This window comes from Podarcis melisellensis, assembly GCF_964234715.1.
Source record: "Podarcis melisellensis genome assembly, chromosome: 1".
Classification (NCBI taxonomy): Eukaryota; Metazoa; Chordata; class Lepidosauria; order Squamata; family Lacertidae; genus Podarcis; species Podarcis melisellensis.
Genome location: NC_138528.1, coordinates 20,215,754 through 20,230,352, shown reverse-complemented (window position 1 = coordinate 20,230,352; position 14,599 = coordinate 20,215,754). Strand labels below are relative to the sequence as shown.

Sequence of the window (14,599 nt, the reverse complement as noted above, 5' to 3'; positions counted from 1 at the left end):
ATGGGAAGGGCTGTTCTTTAAAATATGCAGTATAACTTTGCATTTCACCCTGGAAAGTGGTGCGAGGAAAAGCTTGATTAAAAGATGTTAAAACCAGGGAGGTGGGAAAATAATATTAGATATGTTACCAGACTTAAGAGAAATTATTTTTGTTTCCCTTGAAATTCCCCAGATGTTTCTCCTGAGCAGGAACCACCAAATGCATTTCAGGCAAAAAGTAATTTCAATTTTATTTAACAAGTGGGGCCTGCAGCAAAATATTGCAGCACGGAGAGCAGCTGTTCTGGATTCCAAGCGTTACATTCTATTCTTCCCCTTCCCATTTTCCAGCCCATCTCTCTCTCTCCCCACCCTCTCTCAAACATATGGCATTCTGCAGCCAATTTATTGCACTTCTGCAAACCTTGGGAGATCCCACGTTGACTATATTGAAACAATACAAAGTAGAACTATTTTAAGCTATCAAAACCCTCTTTACCTTGAAGATGTGTGGTCCACATCCAGCAATGGCTGGTTGAGATTGGTCAGGTCAAGGTTATACTTGGTTTTATAATATTCAGCAAAAGTTTCATATTCTGGGGAAGGAAATTTGCTCAGTGGAGTAAGATCTGTGTAGACATCAGCAACATAAAATCGATGAGGCTGATCAAAATTTCGATACCTAGACAGAAGCAGATATTTGGGTTGCAATGTCAAATGTTCTGCTGAACAGGTTCCCTAACATGACCTGAAGTTACACATTAGAAAAGAAGTCCTACTATGCAACCACAAGCAAGTCCAAAATAAAATGTATTTCCATTAATGCTGAGTGGAATGACTGGATTTATCAAAATAGTTAAGCACTGGCCAGGACACAAAGGGCTACTCTGGGCACATCCAGTAATCTGTGCCAATGAGAATTTTATTGGTTTTAATTTTATTTTATTATTTCATTAACCATATTATTTTTTACTTGTAGACTCTCCTGCATATCAGGAGGTGAGCTCCTGTAAGCCAGGGTTACGCATCTTTAACCGTGTTTATATCTATGAAATATTAGCAGCTGACAAATACTGGTTCCTCTCTAACACACAGTATAATCACCTTGGAATGATAACTGCATCCTGGTAGTCTTCTAATTTGAAAATAAAAGGTGTCTCTTTTGTATACTGTGTACTGGGAATGCCTGTACGTGCTTCAGATTTTTCAATATCTTCCATAAATTTAAAATCAATGTCCAAAGTGCTGGAGCCATCAACTTGAAAGAAAGAAAAAATTATTTGTTTTAGCTGTCAAAACATATTTTTTTAAAAAAAACAAACCCCCTTGTGTACATTCCCAAACATCATCGATTTACCTATTGTAGCAAAACCTACTAAGTCTTAATGCTGCAATAGATCTGTTAGTATCACAGGACTCTTGCTGAACTATAGTTGTAATCCACAGCATCTGGAGGGCATTCTGCAGCCCACAACTTCTAAGAGAGCACCAAGATGGTTATCCCTGCTATAACCATTACCCTTTTCTCAAACTGTGAATCTAAAATAAACAGAACAATTCACTGGATACAAAGAATGAATAGAAATTAGCCAATGCAAACATATGCACAAGATTCTGCACAGGAGTGCCTGAAGTGATGTAAGGGGTAGCTTCTACAACAGTTCTAAATATCCTGTTTTTAAGTGCAAGTGGAAGAACAAAGCTGGATTTATTTCATTTTTCTTGTACAATGCCCCTCACTTGAGCAGAAAACCCCTTCTGCATGCAGATGGATCCAACCCATTGTATATACATATAAAAAACCCTAGTTGTGGAATTCTCTACCCTTAGAGGTGCGCCAAGCACCTTCACTATACAGCTTTCAATGAACTCTCAAAACCTACTTCTTTACCCTGTCCTTTGATACCTGAGGTGTGTGTTCCTCTGAGTATAATTTGTTTTAACTGTTTTTAATAATGATTTTTAAATTTCCATGGGATCTTCTGGGATGCATAATAATGACAAAAAGGATAATAGCAAATTAATATTTGCAACAGTCTTCTCCTCACCAACATTAAGAGGTAGAACACAATAGGCTGAATCAGCATCGGTAGGTCTGAATTCTAGTGCAGGTTTCTCAAGCCGAAGAATGTGAGAGAAAATGTACTGGTGAAGTCTTGTGATCAACTCAAGCATTTGTAAAGACAAAGTGAATCCTGATTTCTTTAGCTCAATAGATATGGTCACTTCTCCCGAGCGGGTATACACAGGAAAGTGAGGAATCTGAGTGAAGAAAGGGGGGGAAAGACAAGTCAATATGAGATTGTTCCAACAAAGAACTGGCCAAAGTGCTAATGTGCAACTATTTATGCATAGTTTTTCTACCTGAAGACAAGTGGTGCAGAGAACTGATGGACAGAAATGTCCTTCCAAGCATCTCTAAATTCAAATGGATTATGGAAGGGTATGTGTGGCTTTCAGATTTTGGGAAAAACTTTTTAAAAATTGCTTGGCATATCACTTGGCAGGGCTATGCCCTGGCTATCTAATGGACCAGCCTCCACTGACTTTAATCATGAAGTAGGAGAAATGAAGAGTGGAAATAATGCAACAAGCTAAAATACCAAAATTCATTGAGCACCATTAATTGCTTGTAGTCATGTTTCAAAGGTATCCTCTCAGCTAACAATATAAACTAAACAAGTTGGGGGCGGGGAGGCTCAGTAGAGCATACCTAAAAATCCACCACCTGGAATGTGGGTGGCTCAGTGGTTTAGACTACAGAGCCGCTCTTCGGCTTGCCGATCGGAAGGTCAGCAGTTTGAATCTGTGCAATGGGATGAGCTCCCGTTGCTCTGTCCCAGCTTCTGCCAACCTAGCAGTTTGAAAGCACACCAATGCAAGTAGATAAATAGGTACCACTGCAGAGGGAAGGTAAACGGCGTTTCCGTGCACTCTGCCGCTCGTCATGGTGTCTTGTTGTGCGAAAAACGGTTTAGTCATGCTGGCCACATGACCTGGAAAACTGTCTGTGGACAAATACTAGCTCCCTTGGTCTGAAAAGCGAGATGAACACCACACCCCAGTCGCCTTTGACTGGACTTAACCATCCAGGGGTTCTTTACATTTAATAAATCCACCACTGTCTATTTCCAAGTCATTTTTATAAGCCACTGGATTGCGACATGGAAAGCCACAGATACCAAAAAGCTCTGAGCTTTGAAAGGATAAATTATGCTGGAATGATTGAGGAAACTATTTGTAGTGAACTAAACTGAAATGATTAAGTTTGTTTCATGAATATGAATGTGTTATGTGACACAATGACCTGCTTCCAAATCTGCAACATCTCAAAGCAGACTAGATAGACTACAAGCACAAGTTTACTACCTGAGGTATAGGTTTGGCTGTCAGTATTCCAAAACATCTTGCAGTATCTTCAGGAGGATATAGCTTTCGCCGCCTGAAGTTGAGCTCATCAGGTAGAGGGGTAGTTAATACCATTCCAATTACATAAAGGTAACAGGGTTGGTCAGGTTTGGGATAACTATCCGTCAAACATTCTGGAATCTATAGGTATAGAATAAAATGAATTTATTTTTAAATCAAAAGTTCCCTTATGAATTACTTTTGTACTTATTTTTTTACTTATAAATTTATCTTTGTACACAAGTAGTTTAAAATGGAAAAGACATTAGGACATTTCAGTCTGCATCCTGAGTGTAAGCAAAACAAGAAGATCAGACATCTTTGTTCCACAATGTGCATAATTTCTACCCTTACAAGTGTTCTGCCACAACAACAGTAAAATAATAAATCTGCAAATAAACCGCAGCAGAATGGAACAAATAACTCATGGAATGAACTCTAGGCATTTTGCATGTTCATGCAAAATGAACATGATCCAAACAACTGGTGAGTCTTTGCAAGGACTCTAGCTGCACACGGGGGCATAAAAAGCAGTGTATGAATACATTTGTTCTTGTAATAAAAAAGTTCATTAGCAGCCATTTAAAAGATGGAATTGTTAAGCGTTAAAGGCTAAATGACTTTACTACATCATAAAACTTATGGGTAGGGCTGTAGCATAGTGCTAAAGCACGTATTTTGCACGCCAGAAGTCAGAGCTTCATTCTCTGGCTTTCTGCAGACTTTCACACAGGCACTAATTAGTCCTACATCTACTTAGCTTAAATGAGGAGGCTCCAACATGTGCCATCAAACCCTGTCTTGAATCACACAAGCAAAAACCTGAAGTAGCAGCCTGCCTTTCGTTACTCTGCTGTCGTTTAAATATAAAAAAGTACTATACATTCTTAAATGAAGCAAAAAGTATTAATTTTCCACAATGTCAGATTAGTGTCCACAATATAAAACTTTATACAAAACTATTTCCTCCCTCAATCTCCTTCTCCACCCGCCACCCCCCAGATCTGAATGGAAAAAGTTTGGTGTCTTAGCCTATGTGATCATAGTATCTATTACTCCGTGGTAGAGTATCAAGACTCCTTTCCCCAAACATATGGGAATTATTGTTTGCAAAACATTCCTGTAGGACCTTGGGGTTAGTCTATTCATATCCTGCCTCTGCTATGCAACTTAGAAGAATCTTAAGCAAACATGGTTCAACACCACAGCACAGTCACACATAGTGAGGGCACAGAACTATACTAACAGCTTTAGGGTAGCATTGCCTTCGTTTTGTAGAGCCTGGCCTTCCTGGAACACTGGTTTCTTCTTCATCATGCAAATCAAGTTCCTCCTCATATTTCACTGTCTCTTTCCCAACAGGCATCAAGTGATCATCCAGTTCACCTAAAATGCATTGATAAAGAACAAGTTATAAATCCAATTATATTTCATAAAATGTGGAAATATCTATCCCTTTGGGGCCGGGGGGAACTTTTATAAGACCTATGATAAAAATGTTGAGGAACTGTGACATTTCAGTGAACTCAGTAACAAAGAATCAGCAGTCAGTCCACAAGCAACTTATATTCTTTGCCAATGAAAGGTCTTAAATTCCTCATTCGTTTAAGGCAATGTAGTTTTTTGGTTGCTTTTAAAAAAATCTTTCCAAGTACATGCAAAAGAATTAAAAATAATCCTTTGTTGGAAGTGACAGAGAACTCAATTTCCTGCACCAATGGCTTGGTGAAAGCTGCCTAAATTTAAATAACCGACAAAAAGCTTTTAAACGTTCTCAAATGCTACACTATTTTTGTTAAATGCTATTGTTTAGAGACCAATCTATAACGCTAAGCATCTAAAAGTAATATATTCAGCATGATCCTATTCATGTTTACTCAGAATGAAGTCCCACCAAGTTCATTGGGCTTTATTTCCAATACACATGTTTGCATTATTCCCCAACATATTGGCTGGGATCCAGACTTGTAAAGGTGGAAGTCCACTCATGCAAATGGCATGGCCTCTCGTCTTGACGATAACCCCAATAGTCTCAAAAAAGCTGCAACAGCTGGCAAAAATGGGGTGGTGTAGGAGAGTTATAATTATGTTTAGTTGTATATATTAAAAATGTAGTGACATCTATGAAAATCAATAAAAAATATTTACTACAACAACAAAAAAGCTGCAGAGGATCTCCATAACAGCGGGGGTGAGATGAGAGGAGTTTCAACTGGTGGAAAGAATTGGGGAATATCAAGCTGAGATACCTTCCAAGTGACCCTCAGGAGTTAGGGGTGGGCACATGGGGGCTGCATAAAGGAGGAGGTGGGAAACCAGCATTGTATGAGTGGCCTTCCACTCACATGTTTTTGGCTCCAAATCCTATTTCCCTGCAGCCAATGATGTAGCTTTCCACAATTGCATGAAATGTTTTTGGCAGCAAACATGTAGGCGTTGACAAGCATATCAATAAAAAAGTATAAAATTGTATCCTTTAGGTTTTCATGACTATATAAATGTTCCTCGCTTTCAAATATGCTTACCAATCTTATGCAATTTTTCACAGCAAATAAGAGCAACAACTCTCTCTGCCAATCTTGTGCAATTCATTGGAGGACCCTAGAAAAAAAATTTGAACCAATTATATTAAAGGAAGAATATGTTCTCATACGTGTGTGTGTGTGTGTGTGTGTGCATGCGTGCGCGCACAAGTCACACACAAGAACAGCTCCTATGCAAAGGACACTTTAAATAATAATGAAATCACATTAAAAACACATAGCCCTAAATAGAATAGATAAAAATTTGATTACCAGCACAAGTTGTTAATTTTTTTCTCATGCAGCAGCAAATAAGATACATGGGATCTTACTGTATAATAAATACCAAACCACAGATGATTATTTCAAGTGAACACTGAACATGAAGGAATAATATATTTTCCTTTAGATTCCAAAAGCTCTGTGCTGAGACAGCTGCTAACAGAAACTGGGCCCGGACCCAGCTCAATGAAGCACTTCCTATGCAATTTCCAATGAGTTGATTCAAGTCTTAATATGCTAGTCTAGTCAGGATGATGAGAAAGATTAAGATTATCTTCTCTCACTTCCTATTTTGGGCTCTATGCTCTACAGTGTTTAGAATAGTCAACTGTGCCCCATTTGATAGTTTTAGCTGATGCAGCATAATTCGCTGCTTGCACCAATTATCGAGCTTATGGCAAATCCATGGGATCAAGCTGCCAAGCAGAGCAGGCCTGCAAAATAAGCACTACAGCAAAGTGTTATCTTAAACCAACGCCAATGGAAAAAAGTAGAAGTTTGAACATATTCCAAGCATAAAGTAACCTAAATAAACTGAAATACTTACAACTATTGATGCTCGTAGAGGAGAATTGATAGGTAGATAAAGAGTTGAATAAAATGTGTTATCAGGGAGTTCTCTAGTTTTACACTTGGGAGCTAGATGAGTAAACGGGTCACTTGGCAGTCTAGCACAGTACCTATGTAACACAAGATTAAAGATAATTAAGTTATTCTAGGAAAGAAACATGCCACTGAAGAATTTAAAATAATGCATTGGGCTTACTCTGGGAAGGGGAAAGTGAGCATCACATGCTAGCCCTGCTTCCAACATCCCTGCAGCTGCTCCACCTCTGATCTTCTTGAGAAGTCTACAGGAAACCTGAATGTTCAGCTGAACACAATTGAGGCTGAATGTACTTATAAGCCCCTTTCAGACCTTCTTGCTAAACAAGGAAAGGTCAGGGATTGAGTGGGCATTTAAAAAATCAGACACTAGAAATGAATGGGGAAGGAGGAGCCAATATTTTAAAAGTCAAGGCTCAGAGTCCTCAACTGGAATTGCTGTTAAGGATGAACAGTAATAACTATCTGACAGCCATCGAGTGGGAACAAATTGAGCTTAAGGGCAGAGAAGTTCTAATATACAGTGAGAACAATTACTTAAGCTTTAACAACGGAATTAAACTGGATTCTCTGCTTACAATTTCAGTTAAAAATGAGATTTAGTAGAACATTTGTACACCAGAAAGTGTTACAGAAATAAACAGTGTCCTAGGAGTAAGGGGGGGACGCAGGTGGTGCTGTGGGTTAAACCACAGAGCCTAGGACTTGCCGATCAGAAGGCTGGCGGTTCGAATCCCCGCAACGGGGTGAGCTCCCATTGCTCAGTCCCTGCTCCTGCCAACCTAGCAGTTTGAAAGCACGTCAAAGTGCAAGTAGATAAATAGATAGCGCTCCAGCGGGAAGGTAAACAGCATTTCTGTGCACTGCTCTGGTTCGCCAGAAGCAGCTTAGTCATGCTGGCCACATGACCCGGAAGCTGTACGCCGGCTCCCTCAGCCAATAAAGCAAGATGAGCGCCACAACCCCAGAGTCGGCCACGACTGGACCTAATGGTCAGGGGTCCCTTTACCTTTAAGAGTAAGGGAGCACCATGCATGGGTAAGGTAGGTGAAAGGCAATGATTAATCAAATTTGAGGTCTGTCCACTGTCTGCAGCCAGAAAGTATCCTACCAGCAGAACTTCCACCCACTAGTGCTTGGCTCTAACTCCAACCCAGCACAAAGGGGTTTTGGATTGCTGTGTAAGACATACACTGGTCAGCATTTATTTATGCCAGTGAGCCACGCTGAGTGGAAGATTACATAGCAAGAGAGCAGGGTAACTGGTAACTGGTATGATTAGTTGCTTCCCTAAGAGGAATAATTTCAAGTTCATGGAACAATACTTGTTGATCCTTATAGGGGGGTTTAAAACATAAGCAGATTCTTCTGTACCATTAAAACATTCTTCTGCATGAGTATCCTAATGATGATATAAATAAATATTTTAAAAGATTTGATTGCCTTATTTTTTTTAATAAAGGGAATCCATAGCACTACCAGAACAATTTCCTCAGATCTAAAGACAGTTCCCCTCAGGCTAAAGCAGGCTGTCTTAGAAATTCAGCAAATTATGTCAAAATTGAAACACCAATAGATTTCATACCTATTAATGTGCCCAATAGCAGTGTTTATTGTGACTCTTGGACCGCCGTCTTCTGGTCTTAGCACATATGGTGGGAATATATCATCGTCATCTATAATGGGTTCATTTTCAGTTTCACTAGTATCCACAGACTTTGAGCATTTGTTCCTCAGGATCTTTAAAATATACATATGACAGAATGATAATTCTATGCAACTCAGAACTGATTTATGTATTTTGCAAAGTTTAATGTCTCTTTTTTCCTGTTCTCCAGGCATTTTGATACCTCTTAAAATATAGCCAAATTTTGCAATATCAATTGGTTCCCAATATCAAGAAGCTGGATTCTGTCTATACAGAATCTGTCTATACTGTCTGTGTATCTGAAGAAGTGTGCATGCACACGAAAGCTCATACCAAGAACTAACTTAGTTGGTCTTTAAGGTGCTACTGGAAGGAATTTTTTTTGTTCTGTCTATACAATTAGACATGACTTTGAATCAAGATGGCAGACTAAACCTTTCAAAACTGCAATGATTTTTCCCAGACACTTAAATAAATAAGTATAAGAATGTGGGGAAATGAAGAGAGAAACTACCTAGAGCTGTATTAAGCAGCTGCGGCTAAGCCCTAGCCTATGTTACAACCTCCTCATACTGTATCTTCTGACTAGCTCCAATAACTGATTTGCCACTTTTAGCTACCCCCACCACCTTTTAAAGAGGGCACTTGCCCTGGGCATCACAAATGGAAGGGGCTGAATCAGTATTGGCCAACAGTACATTTTGTGGGAAGTTTGCAACCTGTTACAGGGTGTAGTGAAAACAGAAATGGAGGTGGGAGTCTCAAATGAATGTTCATACCTGGAATATTTGTCTAAATTAAGGAAGGGGGGGAAGTCTTCCATCCTTTTACTCATCTGCTATGTAGTAGGCCTGGGGGAAAAGGCTGGCCAGATCCTTTTTCAGACCCTGAGGCACCCAGGGGCTGAATTTTTATTTAACCCACCCCTCCCACTTTACTCACTAGGCCCTACATAGTCCTTCCTGAAGCTTTTCCAACCCTTCCTAACAATTGATATTCAAACCTTCTGCCCTAGTCACTTCCTCCTATCATTTTTCAAGGCATAATTTTCAATTAAGCTTGGATTCCCCAGTCTCCAGCCCTTAAATCTGCTTCAGCCCAGGTTCACCATATTTCTTCTAAGAACAGTATTTTGATTGGGGCCAAGGACCCTTTCCCCCATTTTTCTTTCTGCTTGAGTGTCTAGCAATTTTTATTTTTGTTACTCATTCTCTTTTGCCACATACCTTCTCAATTGCCTTGTATGTTTTAAGATCTTCTTCAAAACATTTGATTTTGTCTGAATCTGCTAACATGATGTAATTCGAGATAGGTGCCCTGGCCCTTCCTTTGGACTGCACATAGGAACGATATTCTGTGGGCAAATCAAAACGAACCACCAAATTGCATTTTGGTATGTCAACACCCTCTTCTACAATACTAGTTGCAATTAGTAAGTTGGTCTCGTGTGCTCGAAATTTTCTAAGTACCTACAAAAGCAACCAAGAAGATACATATCTAAGACCAATCAGTTATTAAATCATCAGCTTGACAAAAGTTTAATACATACTTCAGAATTCAATAATCAAGTGTACAAATTCGTTCACAAGCCATCAGTTAGCAAAGACAGGTTTTAACCAGAAAATAATTTTGTAATTACAAAAACAGCTTACTAGAAAAAATTGGGATTTGAATACTTTCAGCTCTTCTTCATACTAACAAGGTAAATATTATAACAGCCCTATAAGCGATACACTATTTTTATCACAAAGAGGCCTTTGATAGAAACCCACTGGTTTTGAAGTCTTTGATGCAGACAATGGAAATCAGATCACACAGCGAATATGGTCTTACGGAGGTGGGGGACACCAAAGAATTCCATGATGATGTGCTGTTCTATTCCTTCTTAAAAAAGGTATTATTCACCTTTGAAAGCAGGCTGGCACACTTTTGCAAAAGTGTAAAACTAAAGCCCGTTATATTTTTCTGGGGAGGAGGGACCCAGTCTGTTAAATTTTATCGCTGCTTTTAGGGAAAAAAATGATTTTGTTTAAAAAGTTGCATTTTTCTTTGCATTTCATTTTGTGTGTGTCACACACAAAAAGAACTAAAACTGTATCAGTATTTCAGAAACAGGGCATTTACAGTACCTTCACAGAGACCGCAAATCTGATATCAAAGTAACATTTTGAAAAATAGCTAAAGTTTTAAACCAGGAATAAAATTTTTCATTCTGTAGTATTTTCACGACATAAACCTTAGCTCATAAGCAGTACAATTTCAGCCAGCTGTTGTATGTCATTTTTGTTTTAAAATTCAGGTTTGCTTCAGAAACTTGTGTGCTTCTACATATTGATCTATAAGAACTATGCAGAATTTGTAAGATGCAGAATCTCTGGACTTTGCAAAGGTTCTAAAGGTTAAGCAACTATACAGCATTTTTGTACAATTATTTTCATTAAAGTTACCTCTTCCTGCTTTCGGAATTCTACTTCCATCTGTTTACTACGGGGCTGATTCTTTCCAATGCCATGTCCAGTTATAAAATTGCTGCTGATGTAAGCCAGCTCTGGGTCTTGTTTGCCAGCTTCTTTTATCAACCTAAACACATTATACACATTTTGGAAGTAGTTGAGAAAATAGTTGAGAAAATGTAAGCTAATCAACTTCTTGATATCAAGGTGGCATTTGCATTTAAAATTCTTAAAATAAATTCCTCCAGTGCTTTTATACCCGACACAGAGAAAGACAGCCTTACTTTTGAAGAATAAAAGAACATCAAGAACATTTAGTTCATGTATTCTTAATGGTCCCAAAGTCTAGAACAGAAAATATTATATCTAACAAGTCCCAATAGTGAGTGCCAATTTAGTAGGGACTGATCGTCACATAACCCCACCATGCAGCAAAACCAAGGTTCTTATTTCTGAGAAAAGCAATCCATAGGAAATTCCTATTCTCTTGGAAACCTGTTCCTAGATTTAGTCATTCTGATGATAAGCTTCCACTGGCTTAATTTACACATTACCCATTTGAGAAGGGAAGATTCTGTTTTGAAATCCCTCATGCTTTAAGTGGCCTGTGGTTCCAACAGCCTCTACAAGTAGCCATGGCCAGACCTTGCCCTGCCCTATGCCCTACATTTCTATGAAGGAGACTGCTGCCGTATATTCACTCACAGCATTGCTTCTCTTTTCTTTGGCAGAGAAATCAAGGAAATTACAAGTGTTTTCCTTTCTTGCTCTCTCTTGCCAGCAACTAATTTTATCCCTCAGTGGGAAGTACAGTGGTACCTCAGGGTGAGTACTTAATTCGTTCCAAAGGTCCGTACTTAACCTGAAACTGTTCTTAACCTGAAGCACCACTTTAGCTAATGGGGCCTCCTGCTGCTGCCGCGCCGCAGAAGCACAATTTCTGTTCTCATCCAGAAGCAAAGTGCTTAACCTGAAGCACTATTTCTGGGTTAACAGAGTTTGTAAACTGAAGCGTATTTAACCTGAGGTACCACTGTACCGGAACACATACGGTCACATGGTTTGCTATACAGCCGATCAGATGGCTTTGTATGTCTATAAAGATGGCATGTATGCATGTATATAATATGGAATCCTCATATCTTGAGAAGCATTTTATAAGAAGCGATTGCTAAAACAGAGATACTAAATGAAAAGTTTGTCATTCCTACCCGCCCCCCCATAAAAATAGAGAGAGTGGAATTTTCTACTGCTCTTTTCCCCCCCTGCAGTGGCCTTTGGTTCAAAGATGAAAGAAAAGTTCAGTCTTATGAAATACAAAGATCTTAAGTAAAATTCTTTTAAATCATAATGAACACTTCCAATTGACTCCTTTCCTCCCTCATTTCAATAAACCCAGTTTTTAAGGAAAAATTTATGCAAATAAATTTTTACACAGTATCATTTTCCCTGCAACTTTCCCCCCAAACTAATAATTTAGTTTGACTTCATAAAACTTCATTGTAAGTAGAAGTAATCTGCTCATTATTTATTTACTGTTTTAGTTGTTGCTTTGTTACATATCTTGTGTACCATAAAGCAGCCCATATTAAATTTGTTTCTGTTAACAAGGCTTTAGTTTTTCCGTTTATGAAGAGGACATGAATTGTGGCAATACACAAAACTAGTCAGTATACTTTTAAGCAGAAAAGTGGAAGTTGTTTTATCTCTATATACATACATACATACATACATACATACGTGCCTTTCTCTTATTACTCTTTCTATTATCACCTTTGCTTGTGTGCCTGGTATTTGTGGTAAAAAAACCTTCTGAATTCTATTAAAAATTATCCTGAGCTTTTAAACAGTTGATAACTGCATATTCCACATAGCCTTACTACATTTAAATCATTTAAATAAATTTAGAAGTTGCTTTTACTAATTCTTACGGGTTTTTACGTTATGTTGTGGCTATATAGACCATCTTTTTCTCCTTTTTATGAAGTGTGGTTTGCATATATTTGCAAAAACTAGCAGGCTTCATGAGCATTTGGACATATTTCTTCTATAATAATTCCAGATTAGCGTTCAATTAGCTCTTTTGCAATTCACAATATTTTTTATATTTTTTAAAAAGAAATCATACCTGTTCAAAACAACTGCTGTGTATCTTCTTTCCACAAAAATAATTCCACATAAAATATTAGTAAAGGGAGAAGGAAAATTAGTTTCTGTTTTCTCTTTCTCCTCTATTTCTTCATCTTCGTCCTCATCCTCAGAATCACTCCAGGACACATAATTATCCTGATTCCGATTATTATACCACTCAACACTTTCAAACTGTTGCCGTTCATAGGGCTTGTATTTACGCAAAATTTCAAGCAGTTTTATTACTTTTGGGGTTACAAATTTCAGGTCAAGTGAGGCAGGTGAGAAGTGCTCTTCACAGAGTGCATGTATTTTCCTTAGGAAAGTATCTGTAAACAATAAAAATTTCCTGTGCAGCTCCTCTTGCTCGTGCTTTATGTACTTCTGTAGCTCTCTCACCATCATCCCAGCTACTTTATCAGCACACCAGGGTCCCAGAACAAGCAACACTGCTCGGCAGTCTGACAGTATCTGCAAACAAATTAAATTCATCAGTTTGGTATGGCACTGTAGCAGTCGACACAGCTTACACTGAGCCTGCAAACTATTATTTAGAGCAAAGGTTTTTGAGGCCGGTCCGGTCCACTCCCCGGCAGACCTCTCGGTGGGCTGGAGCATCCATGCCCACGCCCAAGCTATTTCAGGTCGGAAGAGCACTGGAAATAGCGTGTGCGCATGTGCCCCTCCGTCCCGGAAATGAGCCGGAAATAACGTATATGGGCGCTTCTCCGGGTGAGGAGCACCCGTGCGAGTGCGCACTCGCTATTTCCGGTGCACTTCCTGGACGGAGAAGCGCCTGTGCACGTGCGCACACACTATTTCCAGCGCTCTTCAAACCCAGAAGTCGGTCCCCACGGCGTGAAAAAAAATGGCGCCGCAAAAAAAAAAAAGCACGGAATCCCCATGCCAGGAAACTCATGGGCTGGAACCAGCCCATGGGCCTTAGGTTGCCGACCTCTGATTTAGAGCGTGGGGGGAGAACCGCAATGCACATTTGCTTCTTTGTAGATAAACTAATGATATATACAGTGGTACCTCGGGTTACGTAAGCTTCAGGTTACAGACGCTTCAGGTTACAGACTCTGCTAACTCAGAAATAGTACCTCGGGTTAAGAACTTTACCTCAGAATGAGAACAGAAATCATGTGGCGAGAGTGGGAGGCCCCATTAGCTAAAGTGGTGCTTCAGGTTAAGAACAGTTTCAGGTTAAGTACGGACCTCCGGAACGAGTACTTAACCTGAGGTACCACTATAAAGGGATTACTGTTCCAGATAAGTATCATTTCAGAATGCAACAAAGGAAGGGAATGAACTGGATAGCTACATTTTCCTGGGATTTTGTTTTTTTAAATCACACATTGGTCTGGTTTGATAGCTGACCAGATTCTGAATGCTAAAGGTTTAGCAGAGAGACATGGCAGCAATTACAGAATTGTGCATCAATACTTGTTACCATACTTTGTGAAGAACCTGCAGTTCTAGGTAAGACACACGAAGGAGGGTTCATCTAGAGATTCTGAAATTTGTTCCCATGTGTTTTCACTTTGCTAGTTAAAAATAGCTTTCACAAT

General features: G+C 39.1%; 1 protein-coding gene across 4 annotated transcripts in view; it reads right to left on the bottom strand.

Moving 5' to 3' along the window:
* DICER1 (dicer 1, ribonuclease III) overlaps positions 1 to 14,599 on the bottom strand; it is a 52,760-nt gene that overhangs the window by 18,831 nt on the left and 19,330 nt on the right. The window contains exons 10-20 of one of the 4 annotated variants that reach the window (XM_081908565.1): positions 13,027 to 13,499; positions 10,893 to 11,025; positions 9,672 to 9,914; positions 8,383 to 8,537; positions 6,739 to 6,871; positions 5,913 to 5,988; positions 4,634 to 4,773; positions 3,349 to 3,528; positions 2,028 to 2,241; positions 1,084 to 1,237; positions 479 to 661 (exon numbers count right to left, since the gene is read on the bottom strand). In XM_081908565.1, coding sequence (XP_081764691.1) covers positions 479 to 661; positions 1,084 to 1,237; positions 2,028 to 2,241; positions 3,349 to 3,528; positions 4,634 to 4,773; positions 5,913 to 5,988; positions 6,739 to 6,871; positions 8,383 to 8,537; positions 9,672 to 9,914; positions 10,893 to 11,025; positions 13,027 to 13,499 — 2,084 coding nt within the window. Of the gene's footprint in view, positions 1 to 478; positions 662 to 1,083; positions 1,238 to 2,027; positions 2,242 to 3,348; positions 3,529 to 4,633; positions 4,774 to 5,912; positions 5,989 to 6,738; positions 6,872 to 8,382; positions 8,538 to 9,671; positions 9,915 to 10,892; positions 11,026 to 13,026; positions 13,500 to 14,599 lie in introns of those variants that run through there. The other 3 variants (XM_081908566.1, XM_081908567.1, XR_014167765.1) reach the window with 3 other exon arrangements.